The following is a 17,571-nucleotide window of genomic DNA, read 5'->3' as shown; positions in this document are numbered from 1 at the left end:
GTGTCCTGATCTTTGTAGTGGTAATATTCTGTGTGCCAGACAATATCCCTTGCATGGGGTAAATATTTTGCAGTTTCTTACAGCTCTGGATGGACTAATAATATTAATATTCAAACAGAGTTCCCCTCACATCCCCTTAGAGGAGCTTAATACACCAGTTTGACTGGGGAAAATATTCTCAGATGAAACCTGATCAAGGCCATTGGTTTGATGTTGAGAAAAACTCCAGCTTATTTAATTTCCTAACTAACACTCCTAGTCACACTTCAGGAGCTTTATACACCTTTATATTCTGAAAACTGATTTGTGAGGGTCCTTTGGGAGAAGAAGGCAATTATCTTCACTTCCGGGATTATTATCCCTCTGTTGATGATTTTTCCACCTGGTAGGATAAATGTCAGATCTGCCCACTGTATGGTAACTTAAAATTTGCAGCAGATCAGATCACACTCAAATCAACACATCTCCTGTGCCTGAAAAATGTGCCCCTGGTCCTGGGAAGGTTTATATGCATGGTCAATGGGTGTGTGCAAGAGTCTGGCAATAATGGACAGTTCATTGCGGCTGCTCACATGCCAAATGTTTAAAGACGTGCTTAAGTGCTTCCTCAAATTAGAGAAAAACAGAGCCCATAATTAGCATCTTTGAACTCAAAGGAACCACTCATTATTTAATATATAAACACATACTTTATAGCCCTGAGGTCTATTCAATGCATGTATTGACTTGAAACCCTTATGCAGCATAGGACTGCAATGTGGGAAGACTTCTGAACAAATATCTGTGTTATCATGACCTTAAATAAATCCCCCACTGAAAGCCCACATTCAGTATGTTCTCTTTTTTCATGAACATTAGCTTTTCCCTCCTCTCTGCACACAAATGACCAGCTATATCTGGCTCTTGGATGTCAGAATAAAAGAAACAATGACGTATCTTATTAACAAATCAATATCTTGGATTAAATGTTACATAGTATCAAAACTTTTAAAGTGATTAAAAAAAAAAAGTATTGATTGGGTAAGATTCAATGTGAAATTTGCTGGACATCTGAAATATATCGGCAGGGAACCATCCCATGGTTTTCTGGTGAACTCATCACATGCAGTGATGATAAATTACACCATTATCAGCATTGTTTCAACACAGTCAGGGGAATTAATGGACAAAGAATGAGGCCCCACACACTGATGTGTAAAGAATTCAGTATTTTTACAGTACTATTTCATATTAACAAAACCAAGCCCTTCATTGCTGTCATAAGAACTTTCTGCATGTTGCTGCAAGTCTTTGGCATGTGATTCCTTAGACACTCACTGTCAGGAATCTGTGGCAGGAAGATGGTAGCATTTTAAGACAATAGCCTTATGGTTAGAGATGTGAAGATATGTGCTCAGCAGATGACTGCCTATTCTCAAGGGCAACTGAGACAAAATGTAGCGTGGGAAATGGGGTAAAGAAACATTAGTGGGCAAATAATTGAATCATCTTGGAGAACATTTAAATTACACTGTTTCCCAGTGGGTACCACTTTTCTTCATTTAACCGGACACTGCTCAGTTGAATGTTAACAGCTCCCACAAATGCTCCTTTGCTTTTCACAACAAGCTTCAGTACACGGCCTTGGAGCTCTGTGACTTTGTCATATACAATCTGAAAATATATAGTGAAACAGAAAAAGCATACAAATTTGTTAATGTGTTTGACAAGCAAAGCACTTCAACGCAGCATTCAGGCTGATGATTAATCCAACTTTGTGATAATTGCTTTAAACTTCCATTCAGAATAGCAAGCTATTAACCATGAGCCAAATTCACCTAACTTAGTGAATTTACCTCAGAAATACGTTTGACCTCATCTGGTTTATATAAAGAGATTCTACCTTAGAATCACGGGCTTAGCCTTGTGAGATCTGATTACCATTTGTAAATAAATTTGAAACCTGTCTTGCACAATGCTTGAGAGAAAAAAAACCAGTATTCATAATTTTCCCTGTGAAAAGTGGAAAAGATTGGATCCAGTTTAGAAAGTGGAACTTACTCAATTTAGATGTTTCTGATACTCCAGAAGTGCTGTTGATACTTCTCAAAATAAATGAGACAGTAGTTTAGCATGTCTTAAAAAATTACTAAGGCCTATAATTTAAAATAGCCTTTAAATTACCTTATTACTGTGAGAACTCAGAGGGATTTAGTATGAAATGATAACAGTGTATTTTCTGAACTAAAAAAAGATCCCAAACAATCTGAAGCAACAGCCTAACAAGAATAAGCTGCACTCAGAACATACTCCCATGCTTCAGTGTCTGCATTAATCAAAAACTGCTGAGTGAACTGCATGTGGGCTGATAAAATGTGAAGGAATGCTCTCAGATAGTGCAGGCCTGAAAGGTAAGCTCTCTTAAGAGAAGTACATTTCATCTAAAATTTGTATGGCTGGAAATGTTTTTGCTATTTTAGTTGCAGTGGAAAAATGCTTTAAATTTTAATCTCTCTATGCTATTTAAAAAGCAAACGTGGTGACACTCTCTCACTACAGGAGAATAGGAAACTGAAACTACCTAAAAGGCATTTGCCTGCTTGGATTTTCCAAGAATCTGAATTCAGGCTGTGCCTAGGGCCCTGCTGAGGAAAAGAAGAGGCAGGCTGAACCCCTCTAGCTTGGGTCTGTGGGCTGAACTGATGAGCCCTCTCTGTACTTCCTCTTGCTACTGCAGGAATTTCACAGGGACCATGGAATGGCCAGGACACCAGGCGACCCTCACAGAAGGCACCAACAGACAGGACACCGAGAAAAGTCTTATCCTACATTTCCTATTCTATTTTGAAGCCTTTGGAATGGCTGTCATGAAAGTTGCATGTGGTGCTTTTTGGTTTTGATGTTTACTGTGCCTATTTTGCCAAATTGTATGTGTACAAATTCCACAGCTTCTCTTTCCCCCACCAAAACAAAAGTGAAATGATGAAGAAATTCTGAAAAGCAAGGACAGGTACAGGAAGCATAATATAACTTAGAGTAAACCTGTGATCTGATACTGAAGCAATGCTAATGTTACCAAAGAAAGCTGCCTTGTTTCTTTGCCAATACATTAAAGGTACCAGCTGTTCCTTTAAATCACCAAAAACTACACATAAAAACTGTAAATGCTAAGAAAATGGACTGGGGTAATGAACAACTTTCAATCTTTGGCCAAAATGACGCTTTAATCTTTGAGCAATGACAGACCTTTGCAGTGCAGGGTGGGTGGTTTTCAAACGATCCTAGTAAACTGTTTCTAAAATGGTATAGCAAATTCAGCTGGAGGTAGGTATACATTATCATCAGCATGTAGGGACAGAAGAAAGTTCTGGAGAAGACTGAATTAGGATGTGGATAAAAAAAAATGCCACCTGCCAGCATTTGGGAGCAGTTAAATCCTGAAATGATTGTGCAGTTAGAATATTTGCTTGACTTTTACAGAGACAGATCAGATGGAGATGAGTTATATGCGGCCATGGAGCAAATCAGTGGGACAGTTAGGGCTGGAATTCAACTATTCTTGGCTCCAAAAAGAGAAACACTGTTGACCTACAGGAGTCTAATGACATTTTAATCACAAATGAGGGACAGTTGCCTCTCCTTAGGTAGCCATGGCACAGTTCCTAGATTTGGTAATTAATTCAAGGTAGCGTTGATGCATGGTGCTGGAGGGAGCGGCCATGGCTCCTGGTGCAGTTCCCCCCCTCCCCTCCCATCAGATGGGCTGGGGCTGCTCTGCCTTCATTTTCTCTTTACACTGTGTTCCATTTTTCTGTGTTCCTCTTCTCGACCACCATTTCTTAATGCAATGTAACATTAACTACTGTGAATGCCACAAATTCCAAAATCCAAATACAGGCACAAAAGAAAAGAAGGATTTGTTTGCTAAAAGCAACTCCAAAACATTTTCTGTAACTCATTTTGTTGTCAGCCCTCCTGGACTTTCACATCTTCCCTCTCACACACATGAGTAAAAATCAAACATAAAAAGCACTTTTGCAAGGCTGATAATTTGCTGTAGGCAGCCATAAGCAATAGAAGTACAAAACTAAAATCAAAAATACCCAAGAGAAGCACATTTCAGATTTTTCTCAGTCTGGAACAAAGAAAGAAATTAATATACAGCTTCCTTCCAGCCATTTGGCTTTAATAAAAACTTATGAACTCATAAAAAAGGCTACTACATTTCTGTACACAGTGTTTTGGACAGCAACTAACTTAAGAGACAGCTGACTTATATTTTTAGTAGTTTTTCTTCCCTGGGGCGGCTTCTGCCTCAGTCTACCAGGCTTGGACAAAAAATGCATCCAGAATAACATCACATATGGAGGAGCAGAGCTGCTAAAGCACAGGCATCGGGTTGGAAATGGCCAAGTTCAATGGAACCATATGTCCCCACTGTGATTAGCACTTCTCAGTGAAAAAGATTGAGCATCTGGGAAGAAGGCTCTCAGTTTTGATTAAGGACATTAAAGTTTTCACAGAATTTCTTTTAATGACAGTGGAATACTCGTTAACCACAATTACATCTCCTCCCAGTGACTACTGACTGACTGCAGACCAGATTTTGGATTTCCTGGCATTTAAATGGATCTAAGAAGGATTTGAAAGATAGTTGTCTTCCAGTGTTGCTGGCTGGTTCTTACCTGTTGTCCATTTTGGAAACCTTACAATGAATGTTATGATATAATCATATTATGTTCCTTTGTTTTAAATATCTTTCAAATGTAAGGGAATTTCTTTAGACAGATTAATTAGATTCACTCTGCAAAAAAAAGGAGGAAAGAACAAAAAAAATAAAGCCTAGTTCCTTGTTATTCCATTGCAGTACTGTACAGAGGGAAATTTGTCTCAGCTGTGAGCAGAAATATTACTCAGGGAGCCTTCTCACAGAACACTGGAAGTCATCAGTGTAAGCAGGCAACTTTTGTAATTAACAGATGTGGAAAAAGAGAAATATTAGAACTCCAGGACTGGGAAACTAGGAGATAAGCACTCAGACTCTGCTGACTAACCTAAGTTTCATCATATCTTATCTATGAAACAGGGTGGAGAGGTAATATTTTCCATGCCTTCTACTTTATAGCCTGCTGAAAGAGCATTTGTAAATTGCTTTGAGATCTTTAGGAGATTTGTTACATGCAATAATTATAATCTCCAATCCCACCTACTGTTTCAATCTCATCTGCCCTTACAAACGAACACAGTTTATACCACTTCCCATTCTGCCGTAAATGTTTCTCCATACAAATGCTTCCTTTCACCCCAGAGGCATGAGCACTTCAGTGGTGTGTGAAATAATCATATATAGCTGTGAACTGATGGCATTTTAACATGAGTAGAACCTGGCTATTTATTCTTGTGTTATCATTTAGGACAGTGACAACCAATTTTCAAATGTTAATTTGAATAACAGCATCCATTCAATTAATACTTTTCATGCTATTGTGCATATCTGCCTTGAGAACTGCCTGGGTTATGGTGCAATGATGCTTGGTCTCATTTGGCTAATGTGTAACTGTGGTTATGGGTTAAGACAGAGCACTGTGACAAATTCAACTGCTTTCCTGAAGAGAGGGACATAAAAGACACTGTTTCACTTCTGAGATAGATGCAAAGCAGACACGTGTCCCCATTTGTGGTTCAGCTTATGATACATTCCTGCTTTTTCATCATTCTCATTGCAAGAGCTCTAAAAATGCTGTATTGTTACTTTATTCCAAGAGTGGGCAAAGCAAATCAAACGATTTTCACCTGAGTGGGTTGTGGGTGACCTGCTGGGAAGCAGCTCTGTGGAGAAGGACCTGGGGGTCCTGGTGGACTACAGGGTGTCCATGAGCCAGCAGTATGTCCTTGTGGCCAAGAAAGGATCCTGGGGTGCATTAGGAAAAACACTGACAGCAGGTTGAGGGAGGTGATCCTGCCTCTCTACTCAGCTAGTGAGGCACATCTGGAGTGCTGTGTCCAGTTCTGGGCTCAACTGATCAGGAAAACCAGGGAACCACTGGAGTGAGTCCAGTGAAGGGCTATGGAGGTCATGAGGGGACTGGAGCATCTCTCTCATGAGGAAAAGCTGAGTGAGCTGGGCCTGTTCATCCTGGAAAAGAGATAGCTGAGAGGGGACCTCATGCATGTCTGTCAGTGTCTGCAGGAAGGGGTCCACGGGATGTACCAGGCTCTGCTCTGTGGGATCCAGCAACAGGACAAGAGCCAACAGGAGAAACTGATGCCCAGGAAGTTCCACCTGAGAACTTTCCTGTGCAGTGACTGAGCACTGAACAAATTGTCCAGAGAGGCTGTGGAGTGTCCCTCACTGGTGATATCCCAGAACCATCTGGACACAATCCTGTGCCATGTGCTCTGGGATGGCCCTGCTGGAGCAGGGAGGTGGGACCAGATGACCACAGTGGGCCCTTCCAGCCTGACCCATTCTGTAATTCCATGAAACAAGAAATGGTGGAAGAAAGTGAACGGTACTCACAAGTTCATTGTAAGTAGGGTCAGAGCCTTTTGGAGCTGTTGTTTTCTTTCGACTGACCTCATAAGGATCTGGCAGAAGATAAAATTCAGCGTGTGCGCTTGGGACAGAGCCATCTGGGAGGCGCTGGAATACAAGAAGGTCATAAATATGAATGTCCATGTTCTAGCAAAGAAAACAAATAAAAAGTACCAAATGAAATCTGGGCTTTTAGCAGACACAGAAACATGTTACATTCTCAGTATTCTCTGGGCTAAATTGGAGTGCTAGCGGAATATCAAGAATTATTAGAATTCAGCTTAAAATGGAATCAGGCAAATAAAAATTAATACAAAGAAAAGGTAAAATTGTCTATCTTTAATATTTTTCATTCTGATGGAAAAACCCTTAAGCCTCAATCTACCCTTACTCATCTTAATCTGATACAAAGTCCAGCCCTTCCACTTTCCAGACCAATGCATAGAAACTGGATTTTAGACAGTAAGCTCCTATTGATTTTAACCCCTAAATGTCGGTGCTGATATTGGGGAGAACTGTTTCTAAGGGTGTTTCATAAAGCATATTACTATAGAAGAGCCAGGAGCATTTCCTGCAGCAATATGGGCAGAACAGGATTCTTACAGCAGCCTTTCCAATCTCACCCATCACACAGCTGCAATCTCTCTTTAATTTTCCAGTTCAGGTTACTGAACGATATTCCAGATATTCCATCTTATATGGTAGCCACTCGAGATCAGAGAAAATCTATTAACCAGGCTCAGTCATCAGCCAGTGCTGGTGGGTGGAGAATTTTTTGATAACTTCTGAGGAGCTGCAAAGTAATTCCTAAAGCAGCATTACAATTACTCAGAAAACACATTGTATTACTTGAGGCTTCAAAAGAATACACAAGAAACATAATAATGAAAAACTATGGAGCAGGCATCCTGCCAGCACATATCACTTAATGCTTGGCTTATAATTAAGCACAAACCCTTGTGGTGGTTACACAGCATACAATCAGAAATCACAAAATGGGGCGTATCAAAATATCAGTAATTTTAATCATATAATCAACATTTTAGATAGGAAGTTTACCTGCCATCTCCCAGGCAATCCAGTGACAGGATGCAAATAAGAATACAGGCAAAAAGAAGAGATCTTAAAACATTTGGAACCAATGAATCCAAAGGATTATACAGGCACTTGCATTTATATCTCCCATTTTTAATTTTACACCTGGCTCAGAATGAAGTAATTTTTCAGATTTTGATTATTCACAGTATGTGTCTGGAAATATGGGGCTTTCTACAGCATTATCAACAACATATCCCTGGGATAGAAGAAACTGCTGTCTCCTAGCAATAAATAACTTCTCTATTGGGCAGGAAAACAGTGCTTGTGTGAACAACAACCAGTTCTTGCACTGCAAACCTCTGGTTTTTGTTATCTGAAATGATCCTTCAAGGCAAATGATGTGGTCAACTGCAAAGCTCATTACTGCTATCATTAACACCAGACAGCATCAAAGGATGCCCCACTCAAACCATTACATATTGTCAGCACTATGGGAGTGATTAATATTTCTATTGCTAAGTTCCCCAAAGTACATCTGGTTTAAAATACCCATGGGATTTAGATAGATGGGATTCAATGGTCAACATAAGAGAGCCATTAAAGGGCAATGGAGATAATGGGTATTTTCCTAGGTCAGGGTGCCACATTGTTAATGCAGGATTTATAAGTTACACTGTCCATTTGAAAGCCCATCTCTGCTGATCTAGGACTGTACTAAAACTTCAATTGAGGATTACAAGTAACAGTAAATCGAACAGCTCTTAAAAATCAGGAGAGAGAATGAAATGCAGCCTTGAGTTCCAGTCCAAGCAACCAGGATCCTAAGTGTAATCAAGCTCTTCCCTTCTCAATGAATAGGTAAACATCACTGTAACTTGAAGGTCAACTGATTTTAGTTGTTTCAGACAAAGAAAGGAACCAGGGGGAGGTGACAGGCTCCAAAGGTAATGTGGCTGCACCTGTCCCGTCCTGCTGCCCCTCTGAGCTGCCCAGGCAGGAGCAGGCATTGTCACAACTGCTGCGCCTCACTGAGCACCTCAAGCAGCAAAGGCACAGATCATGGAGCGTTATCTGAACTGGCAACAGGCTCAGCCTGACATTTAACTGCCAGGGGAAGAATCCAAGCTGGTTGCTGTGTGATTGTTTAACAGGACAGGGTGTCCAGAAGCAGATGTGATTAATTGAAAAGAAGTCAGGTGAAATTGTCACTATGCCTTTGAGCTGCTCTTTGTCATGTTACCTTGCCTTCGGCCAACTAACCTTCCTCTGTCAGCTGATTCCACCCAAAATTCAAGGAAGGCACTTTGCAGCAGTGTTTTGGCTATATGAGATGGACTGAAAACTACTTCCTCACTATCCCTCTGAATGTAGCTAAATACATGTTGAAAGAGGCGAGTGGGAGGAGAGGGTCAAGAGAGAAAATTAAAAAAGAGAATATTTTAGTGATTCAGATGGGAAAACTCAAGGACAGAGCATTTACTTTGGGATATTTCAGAACTAAAATGAAGCCACTTTTCATGAATAGTAGCAATCAGCAGTCAGACTGTTAGAGGTAATTTGATGTGCAGCCACCTGAATTCCAAGTAGACATTGTAGTTCTGATTGTTGGTTTTTTCTCCCCCACTTTACAGGTGACATTTTCCCCCTTCATTCTCCCTTCCCGAGGAAAGGCAAACAGGCCACTCCAAATGCCACTGTTCTCCCAATTCTCCATCTGCAGTGGCACTGTTATGCCATCAAACAATCAGAAAAGCTTCAGCTGAGCACTCTTCCAGCCGGATCACGTTCCAGCTGCCCTCCCCTGACTCCTGACATGACACAATCCATCTAATGAAGGACTTCAACTGTGAAAAAGACTCTGCCCTGCTATGCACTAATAATTCAAAACTACAAATTAAGAGCAGGTATAAACCAGCGCCAGCCTTACAAGAGCAGAGTATGAGGAGCTCGTATGATGAGTTTATGCTGGTTTCTCTTTTGATTGGCACAAGAGCTGAATTTTTTTCTTGTGAAGAGCCTGCTTCACCATAGGATTTCTTGCAATGGAAAGAGCTGTACTTTGCTAGATGCTTCCTAGCGGGAACAAGGAGTGATCATGGCAGTTTGACTATAATAGTCCAAAACCAAGAGTGGGATTAACATGGCAAAAATATCTTTTTAAATCATAAGTAGGTGGAATTTGAAGTAAACTGTTTTATTAAGACAACTGACATAGCAGGCAAAAAAACCCCCAAGTTTTGGGTAAACTAGTCCTTTCCCAGTGTTTCATATCTGAGTTGAGCACTGAAACAAAGGAGAATGGAGAATAAAGGAAAAATGGAGGAAACAGAAATATTTTTCTTACTAAAGATTATGACTTCTGTCATATTACAGTACAACATTTAGTTAGAAACCCCCCCATGATTGTCCTTTCACTTCTAAGTCAGACTGCACTGGTTTATTTATAAATTTAGGTAAACATGAGGAATACCTGACCAAAACCACAGAATCCCAGAGGGGGCCAGGCTGGAAGGGACCACGGTGGTCATCTGGTCCCTCCTCCCTGCTCCAGTAGGGTCATCCCAGAGCACATGGCACAGCATTGCATCCAGATGGTTCTGGAATATCTCCAGTGAGGGAGACTCCACAGCCTCTCTGGGCAATCTGTTCAGTGTGTGGTCACCCACACAGTAAAGAAATTCTTCCTCATATTCAGGTGGAATTTCTCTTTTTGCACCAAAGAGTGTCTGTTCTGGTGAGTTCATTATAAAAACAGAGTAAAATTTCTAGCAGGCTTATGAGTAGTTCTGAAATCCAGCAACCCCCCTATTTGGTGTCATTAATGGATAAAAAAATCACTGATTTCTGTCCATAGTCCAGGCCAGAGGGAAAATCAAAGGGTACCTTGGGAATGCCATTTTGCACTCTACTCTGCAAAACCTTTATAGCTTGAATGCACTTGTGATCAAGAAAACAGAAAAAGCCTAAAGTTTTAGATTGAATTCTATTTGTGTTTAATTCTGTAGTCATTTCCTTAACCCAAAAATAAAGGATTTTTACTTCCTTCAGAAGAAGTTATTCCCAATTTAAATTACTGTCTTAAATCTTTTATTGTGTTTGCTTGCAAATAAATCCAAGCTATAAAAATCTGTAAGGCCATAAAGGTATAAAACCAAGCTCCCAACAGAAATGCCATAGGTTCCCTTGATATGCTTAGGGACAAAAAACCCATAAAATCCCCCAGTGATTTTGATCTGCCAATAAAAAAATTTGAATTTAGAAACTGACTCAAATTGAATTTAGAAACTGACTCTATTTGCTTTCTTCAAGTACAACCAAGTGATGACTGAACTATTTTCTCAGAGAACGACCAGCCTACTTGACCTTGATAATGACAGATGTTTTTAAGGAACTCATTTACAACTGCCTGTATTTATGTTAAAAACAGAATTTACCTTGGAAGTGTTACTTTATTCTAAAGTCAGGCAGAAGGTGATGAAAATATTTAAGAACGAGGGGGAATGAGGGAGAGAAAATAATATTCTGGATTTACTTCCTTCCACATCTCTAATTCAATACTGAAAACCTAAAATACACAGCCTGTATCTGTTATGACTGTATTCCATTTCCATTCCAGTTTTATTTTCCAAAACTAAGAAAAGTTGATATTTGTTTAGAGAAACCCACACAGATAGGTTACCTCCTGTGTAACTTAATTTAAAATATAGTAGCTATAGCTGGGAAATAATGGATGAATTAATTTTTCCACAAGAAATATGTTATCCTAATGACTTTTCTCCCCTGATCATTACTAATGATCCACAACTCTCCTAACACAAGGACTCTTTGTTAGCATTACTATAGGCATAAGTACTGTAAAATCTGCCATATATTCAACTACTTAGTGATCTAGCATCCAATATTAATATTGGGTCATACTCATAAGAATTTTAAGGAAAGCTTTATGATTTTTAAAATATGTATTTTAAGGATAATTTATTGTAAAACTTTTTAAAACTCATGTCTTCCTAAGCAACATAAAATTTTCTTTTTAGGTGACTTTTGCCTCAAATTTAAATCATGTCATCAGTTTTTGTTAGTGTTAGACATGCAGACCACCTTTTGTCCTATAGTGGGACAGATTGATGGCTCCTGAACATTTGATAGTTCCAGCTGCTGTTCTCTTTTTCCCATTTTTCATTTTCAACAATTTTGACAGTAAAAACTAATGATCAACTAACTTATATTAACTAATGACATCTTTCTTCCTCTATAAGTAAGTACTTTTCTTCCCTCCAAAATTAATTTCCTCTACATTTTTAAATTGCAGTTTCTCTCTTCCTTTTCTTCAGTAATAATAAAAAAAAGATATCCAGGTTTTAGAAAGACTCCCATTTCAGCTACTGCCCCCAAATAAAAATAATTCACTTTCTCCAGTACTTCTCTTAGTCTTCCTATGCTTTACTATCCTTATGTTCTTCTCTTACATACACTGCTGTGAGAATTTATCTACGTAGTGAAGAAAGGACTACAAAATATTCCTTAATTTTTGATATTGAGATATCCATACAAAAGCAAACCACTGTACTAAGTGGTTAGGAAAAACCTTCAACAAAACAAAACGTCTATGTATTATGTGTAGACATTACATGGATTTGGTTATTATCCAATGAAGGAGGATTAGAAAAAAATCCACAGAAGAAATCATCCTTGCAGTGCTGTAACCTTTGTAAATTACTGGCTGCCTCTAGACTAAATTAAAACTAGTAAGGAATGTGGAAGAGCCATCACTGCTGCTGTTTCTCACTTCCTCCGAGTCCCTGTGTAACTTAGCAGAGGAAGGCTAAACCCTGTCTTTCAAAGCTGCAGCTTAATTAGCAAACACAGCCTCTGCCTTAAGAAAAAGAGAACATCCTCTGGGCTACTTCTAAGAGTAGCTGAGAAATTAGTATTACAAAGCAAGGGGTTCCTTCAAAAGCAGATTAATGATATATAAGCTTCAGGAAAAATGGGATTGCTGTGTGAATGGGTGGTTGTGTTGTTGCTTCCTAAATCCAAATGTGGCATCGAAGACCCTTCCGAGTTCTTCCTTTGAGCTCTGCACATCCCAAAGCATGAACACCTCCATTGTACACTGCCACTGACCTTTTCATTTTCCTCTCACAAAATATCCCCAAATTGCTTCAAAGAAAATTAAAAATAAAATCCCATTTGCAGTAATTAAATAATAACTACAAAAGAAGATAATCCACTCTATCACTACGGTGCACCCTGCATTGTCTGCTATTGGCAAGACAAAACAGGAAAGCAACTGGCCAAAAGTGATAGCACAAATATGGTATTTTTTTTCCCCAAACAACGTCTTTTTTCGGCTAAAACTTGAAGATATTTAACTGCTTCTCCTCAACAGCAGTTTTATTATATTATATTTTCTGATCCCAGTTGTTTTGGGTCATCTGGTTACATACATAAAGACAAAAGATGCACTGACAGAGGTCACTGCCATGGAGGTCAGTGGCAAAGCAACCAAAGAAGAAATTGCATTTATCTCAAGTTAATGCAGGGAAATAAAAGTATTTTCCTGTCAGGGAAATTCTGGAAAGCATTTTTTTGAGCAGGCATTTTCTACCTTTCAGAAATCTGGCAGTGTCCGTGGAGAGAGCCTCCAGATGGCTTTGTCATTTACCATGCTAAAAATGCAAAGATGCTCTATCCACATTATTGATGTGAATATCCAAACATAGCTTATGCCCAATACCTTCAGCATCCTCATCAACCTGCCTGCAGCAGAGTAGGCAGGACTGGAGCAGCCTGGCTGTAACAGCTGGTTATGCAGCATTCCTGAGGGGGACAACTGTGCTGGCAAAATAGGGTAACAACTGTCCTGAGACACAAAATTTCTAAAGAGTGAACCAACAGCCAGCAATTTCCAAGGTGTCCTGACTGTCAAATGGGAAAAAAATAACCCTGTCAAGGAGGGAGACCAGCAAGAGATTCATTCTGTCATATTGTGGACATCTCCTGGCTGGGCTTGGTTAAATTGCCCCCACATTGGTGCCTGGCCCCAGCTGAGACAGATCCTGATGCTTCGTGCCACCACCAGTGAAAAAAGGTGTGTATGGAGCTGGAAATAGGACTTTATGGGAAAATGGTCTGTTCTGGAGTGGTCACTGGAGGTCAGGCAAGATAATTCATGGTATTCAAAATATCCATGATCAGGCAGTGCGATGGAATTGTGATTCCAGCATATCACGTATGTAAGCATCTTGGTTTCAAACTGATACCAAGGCACAGAGACAGTGGGACTTTCAAAAGGAACAGGAATTATTTGTTAAATATTTTAAAATAACAAATTTGTGATTTCTTTTTTTTCCTAAGGAGAAAGTTCTGGAAAACAGACTGGTTCCCAAAAGACTCAGGGCTCTTTAAGAATTATGCAAAATGCTTCTCACCTGCTTCAGTCATTAAGAGGAAAGCCCATCTATCTCTGCTTAAATGAAATAAATAAAATGAAAGCTAGGATACCCAGGAGGTCACAAGGGTTCCTCTCCCAAGCCTTTATTTCTACAGTGCTCTGAAACCAGAAAGTTGAAGAAATGCACAGGAGATAAGGACAGACACAATCCCAAATGGAACGGGGAAGAGTCCATACAACCACAGTCTGTCATGTAAAACAGGCTCCTGCCTTTTACAGACCATCAGCAGCAGGCAAGGAGGGCTAGAATTTAGCTCCATCAAGCAATGACACAACTTTGTGTGTGTTTATTGCCGTTTCTGAGCAAGCAACAAAGAAAAAGACATCATAGGATGGGTTGTGTCTGTACCCAGCCCACTCAGAGCTTAGCTCCAGCTCCCGAGCTCTGACAAAGCTCTGACCCCTCACCAATGGTCAGGACTCGATTACTGTGTGCTCCACACTGCACCATGTGGGCATAAAAAAGTTACCAAGGCTGAAAAAATAATATAAAGCGGTAGTGGGAATGTATTGAATTAATGTACAACTCCCAGTAAAAGATTTGAGCAAGAATCACATAGAAGTTTTTTTTCTGAAAGAAAAGGTAACATGTTTAGATTTCTGAACCACTTGCTGCATTACTATCTTTAAGTTAATTAACTCCCCTAGGGATTTTTCTGCATAGATGAGAGAAATCAAGGTTCAGTCGTGCTTTAAAACTGTATTATCCTGTGGATAAGCAATGCTGGTGCAGGGTGTAGAACACAAAGGGTAGATTTCATGAACAAGTCTCTGAAGCTTTTCAGAATTACCACCAAGCTCATAAAGAAACTAAATTCCATTGCTTTCAACCCTGTATTATTGTGCTTGGAATACTTCATTTTCAGATGGATATTCAGTCACAGTCTATGACACTGGCTGAGATAAGAATGATCTTGTTTTGACTCTTAGAAACATAGATAACAGAATTTCTTCTTTTGAATAAAGTACAAAGGAGAACAAATACTTTAGACAAATCCCCATTTCACTTTCCTTTTGAAATCACTCAGGATTAAGAGCATTGCTGCCTGTTAGAGGGCATGAAAGAAAATTAGCCTTTGAGAAAAGAAACACAAGCAAAAGCTGTTGCTCTGTTTCTACCTTTTTGTCACATACAAATTCCTATCTCTCCTTGCCTGGGCTGAGACAGTAAGTGAATACAAAAATGTGTAAAGAAACAATGAGACTGTGATCTGCATCTTCATTCTGCACTATTTTTCTTCTCAATTTCTTAATTAGCTACAAAAGTCTGTATATGCCTATTTTTAAGTTCTCCAACCGTACAATCTCCCTTCACTTTTCTTTCAATTATTCTGCATCATGCCATCTCCCTGTGTATGAAAGCATTTCATTATATGAGGTGTGAAATTTCTGCTCCTTAATTAGCTCTCATTACTTCTAGTTAATGCTCTTGCTCAACGTTCTAAATAATTCCTCTTGAACCTTCCTGTCTTCTCCCTTAAATATTTGCACAACTGACTCGTGTCCTTGTTAGTCTGTTCTTAACTAAGTTTTAGTAACAATAAATCACTCCTGAAGAATCAATCACTCCCCAGCAACCCTACTGAGAATTGTTCTTTGAACTTGTATTCTAGTTAAAAAAACATCCTGAGAGAAATAGTTTACTACGAGAGCCTTATAAAGATGAACTACTTCATTTCTGTCCCATGGCACCAGCATCTGGCCTTTCTCATTGGCATCTCTTGTAGCAACCTCATGTCTTACCATGTGCTTGTTTTATCTTCTCATTACTGTGGGATATAGATCTCTCCCTCTCTGAGGAAATATTTTTCATTTTTCCAACCTGGTTGTAGGGTTCTGGAAATTACTTTCATTCTCTTGATCTTGTTCTGCCTGAACTATTATTTTTAATGTTTTCTTCATTTGCAACCAGTGGCAAATTTCATTTTTGTTCCCCTTCATCTCCCAGATCACTCATATTATTAAACAGAGCTCACTGTTTGTGGTTGTTTGGTTTTGGTTTTTTTTTTTTCTTTTTCAACACATATCAACTATGTAGGGAATTACTTATTTAAAAATGAGCAGTTAGAATTTAGAGCTGAGCCAGTACTGTGGTTGTGACAGATTAAAGGGTTTAACAAGAAGTAATAACACAACTTTCTGTACAACATATTTGTCAAACACCTTTCATAACAAATATGTTGGAATCCAACAGTAATCCCTGTGCCACAAGAACAGACCTCATCTCTTTCCAATTTAAACTACTGTTGAGTTGTAGTACCCTTTGTTTAGAGGTGTTCAGCTAATTTTCAGTCTAAAGGAGAACATAGTTTATCTGAGCTAATTTCCTTTCACTTTAAAAGTAAAAGAATTTTCTATGAATATAAAACTAAATCCAAATTCTTTATAAGCTAGAGTTAGTACAAAAGCTTTCTTCCCACGGCTTTTTATTTTGTTTTTTTTTTGTGCCAGTCTAAGGAGAACTTCATCTGAATGTGTTACCTCCCTGCATCAGCCAAGCTAGTGATTTAGTTCTGTCTCTGATACTCTCTGGACAACTTTGTTCAACTCAAAGTCATTTTTTTTCCACTTGTTTTCCATCCCTGCCTTGCCTACCTGTGCACCTCCATTCCAATCCCTGTTGCCTGATCCATGGGCTGCAGTAAGGAAAGCAGCACACATTCATAATATTCTGAAAGGATAATGTGGCTTTTTATTTCACTGGCAGGCACTGCCTTGTTGGCAGGTAGTATATATTTTCCATTTAAATCTATATAATGATAGTCATAAAGTGTAAAAGTTAGTGAGCCCATGAGAGGAATGATGGGAACCAACTAAGACTGAACAAAGACCCCCAACCCTTTCCCAGCTCAAGCTGAGACAAAACCCAGCAAAGGAAGCAGAGCATCTACCTCTACTGTAGGTGGGAACATCCCTATAGCTGTGTGCTGCAGGCTTAGATTTCATCCCTTTGGATTTGGGAAACACTGGCTCCCACCTTTCTTCCCAGCACATTTAAACCATTGCATCTCACAAACATTTTTGGAAGCAATTTGTGCTCACATGGTGTAGGACACGGAATGGAAAGATGCTGGATGTCTGTGCAAGCCTAAAGCTGATTACTGATTCGTCACCCACATATCAGCTATCCCAGAATCATTAATCACCGGGAGTGGTACATGACAGCTTCAGAGCTTTTATAAAAGGAAAGCTGGAAGTACTTTTGCAAAGAACTGTAGGAGTTTATTTTTCTTCCAGCAAATTTTCCCCCTGTAAAATTGGTTCTGAATTCATCGCCCACGCACACTTTCTTGAATTCTAGTAACATCTTACATTTATTGGCATGAGGTTCAGGATAACTTGGCTTTGTTTCTCCTCCCCTCTACCCCTGAGGAGTTACTCTGTCCACAAGAAGTAATGGGCAAAAATGTTTAGCAGTCAGGATTGAAAGTTTAGCTGCTTATCTAGGAAAACAGGGCATGCCTGAAGTCATGGCAATGAAGCCAGTGGAAAAAGCAGCCTCCCTCCTGAGCCAATGCTGAACCACTGTTCCCTTTGCTTCTCCATGAAGCAGGCAAGGAAATAT

General features: G+C 39.4%; 1 protein-coding gene across 1 annotated transcript in view; it reads right to left on the bottom strand.

The window, feature by feature from the left end:
* Positions 1-1,500: 1,500 nt before the first annotated feature.
* PIK3C2G (phosphatidylinositol-4-phosphate 3-kinase catalytic subunit type 2 gamma) overlaps positions 1,501-17,571 on the bottom strand; it is a gene marked incomplete at both ends in the record, with an annotated part of 181,569 nt that continues 165,498 nt past the window's right edge. Inside the window, 2 exons of the mRNA XM_082280629.1 lie at positions 1,501-1,653; positions 6,500-6,622. Coding sequence (XP_082136755.1) covers positions 1,501-1,653; positions 6,500-6,622 — 276 coding nt within the window. The remainder of the gene's footprint in view (positions 1,654-6,499; positions 6,623-17,571) is intronic.

The sequence above is a fragment of the Coloeus monedula genome (genome assembly GCF_965178545.1).
Source record: "Coloeus monedula genome assembly, chromosome: 4".
Lineage (NCBI taxonomy): Eukaryota > Metazoa > Chordata > Aves > Passeriformes > Corvidae > Coloeus > Coloeus monedula.
This window is presented reverse-complemented; position numbering and strand designations above follow the sequence as displayed.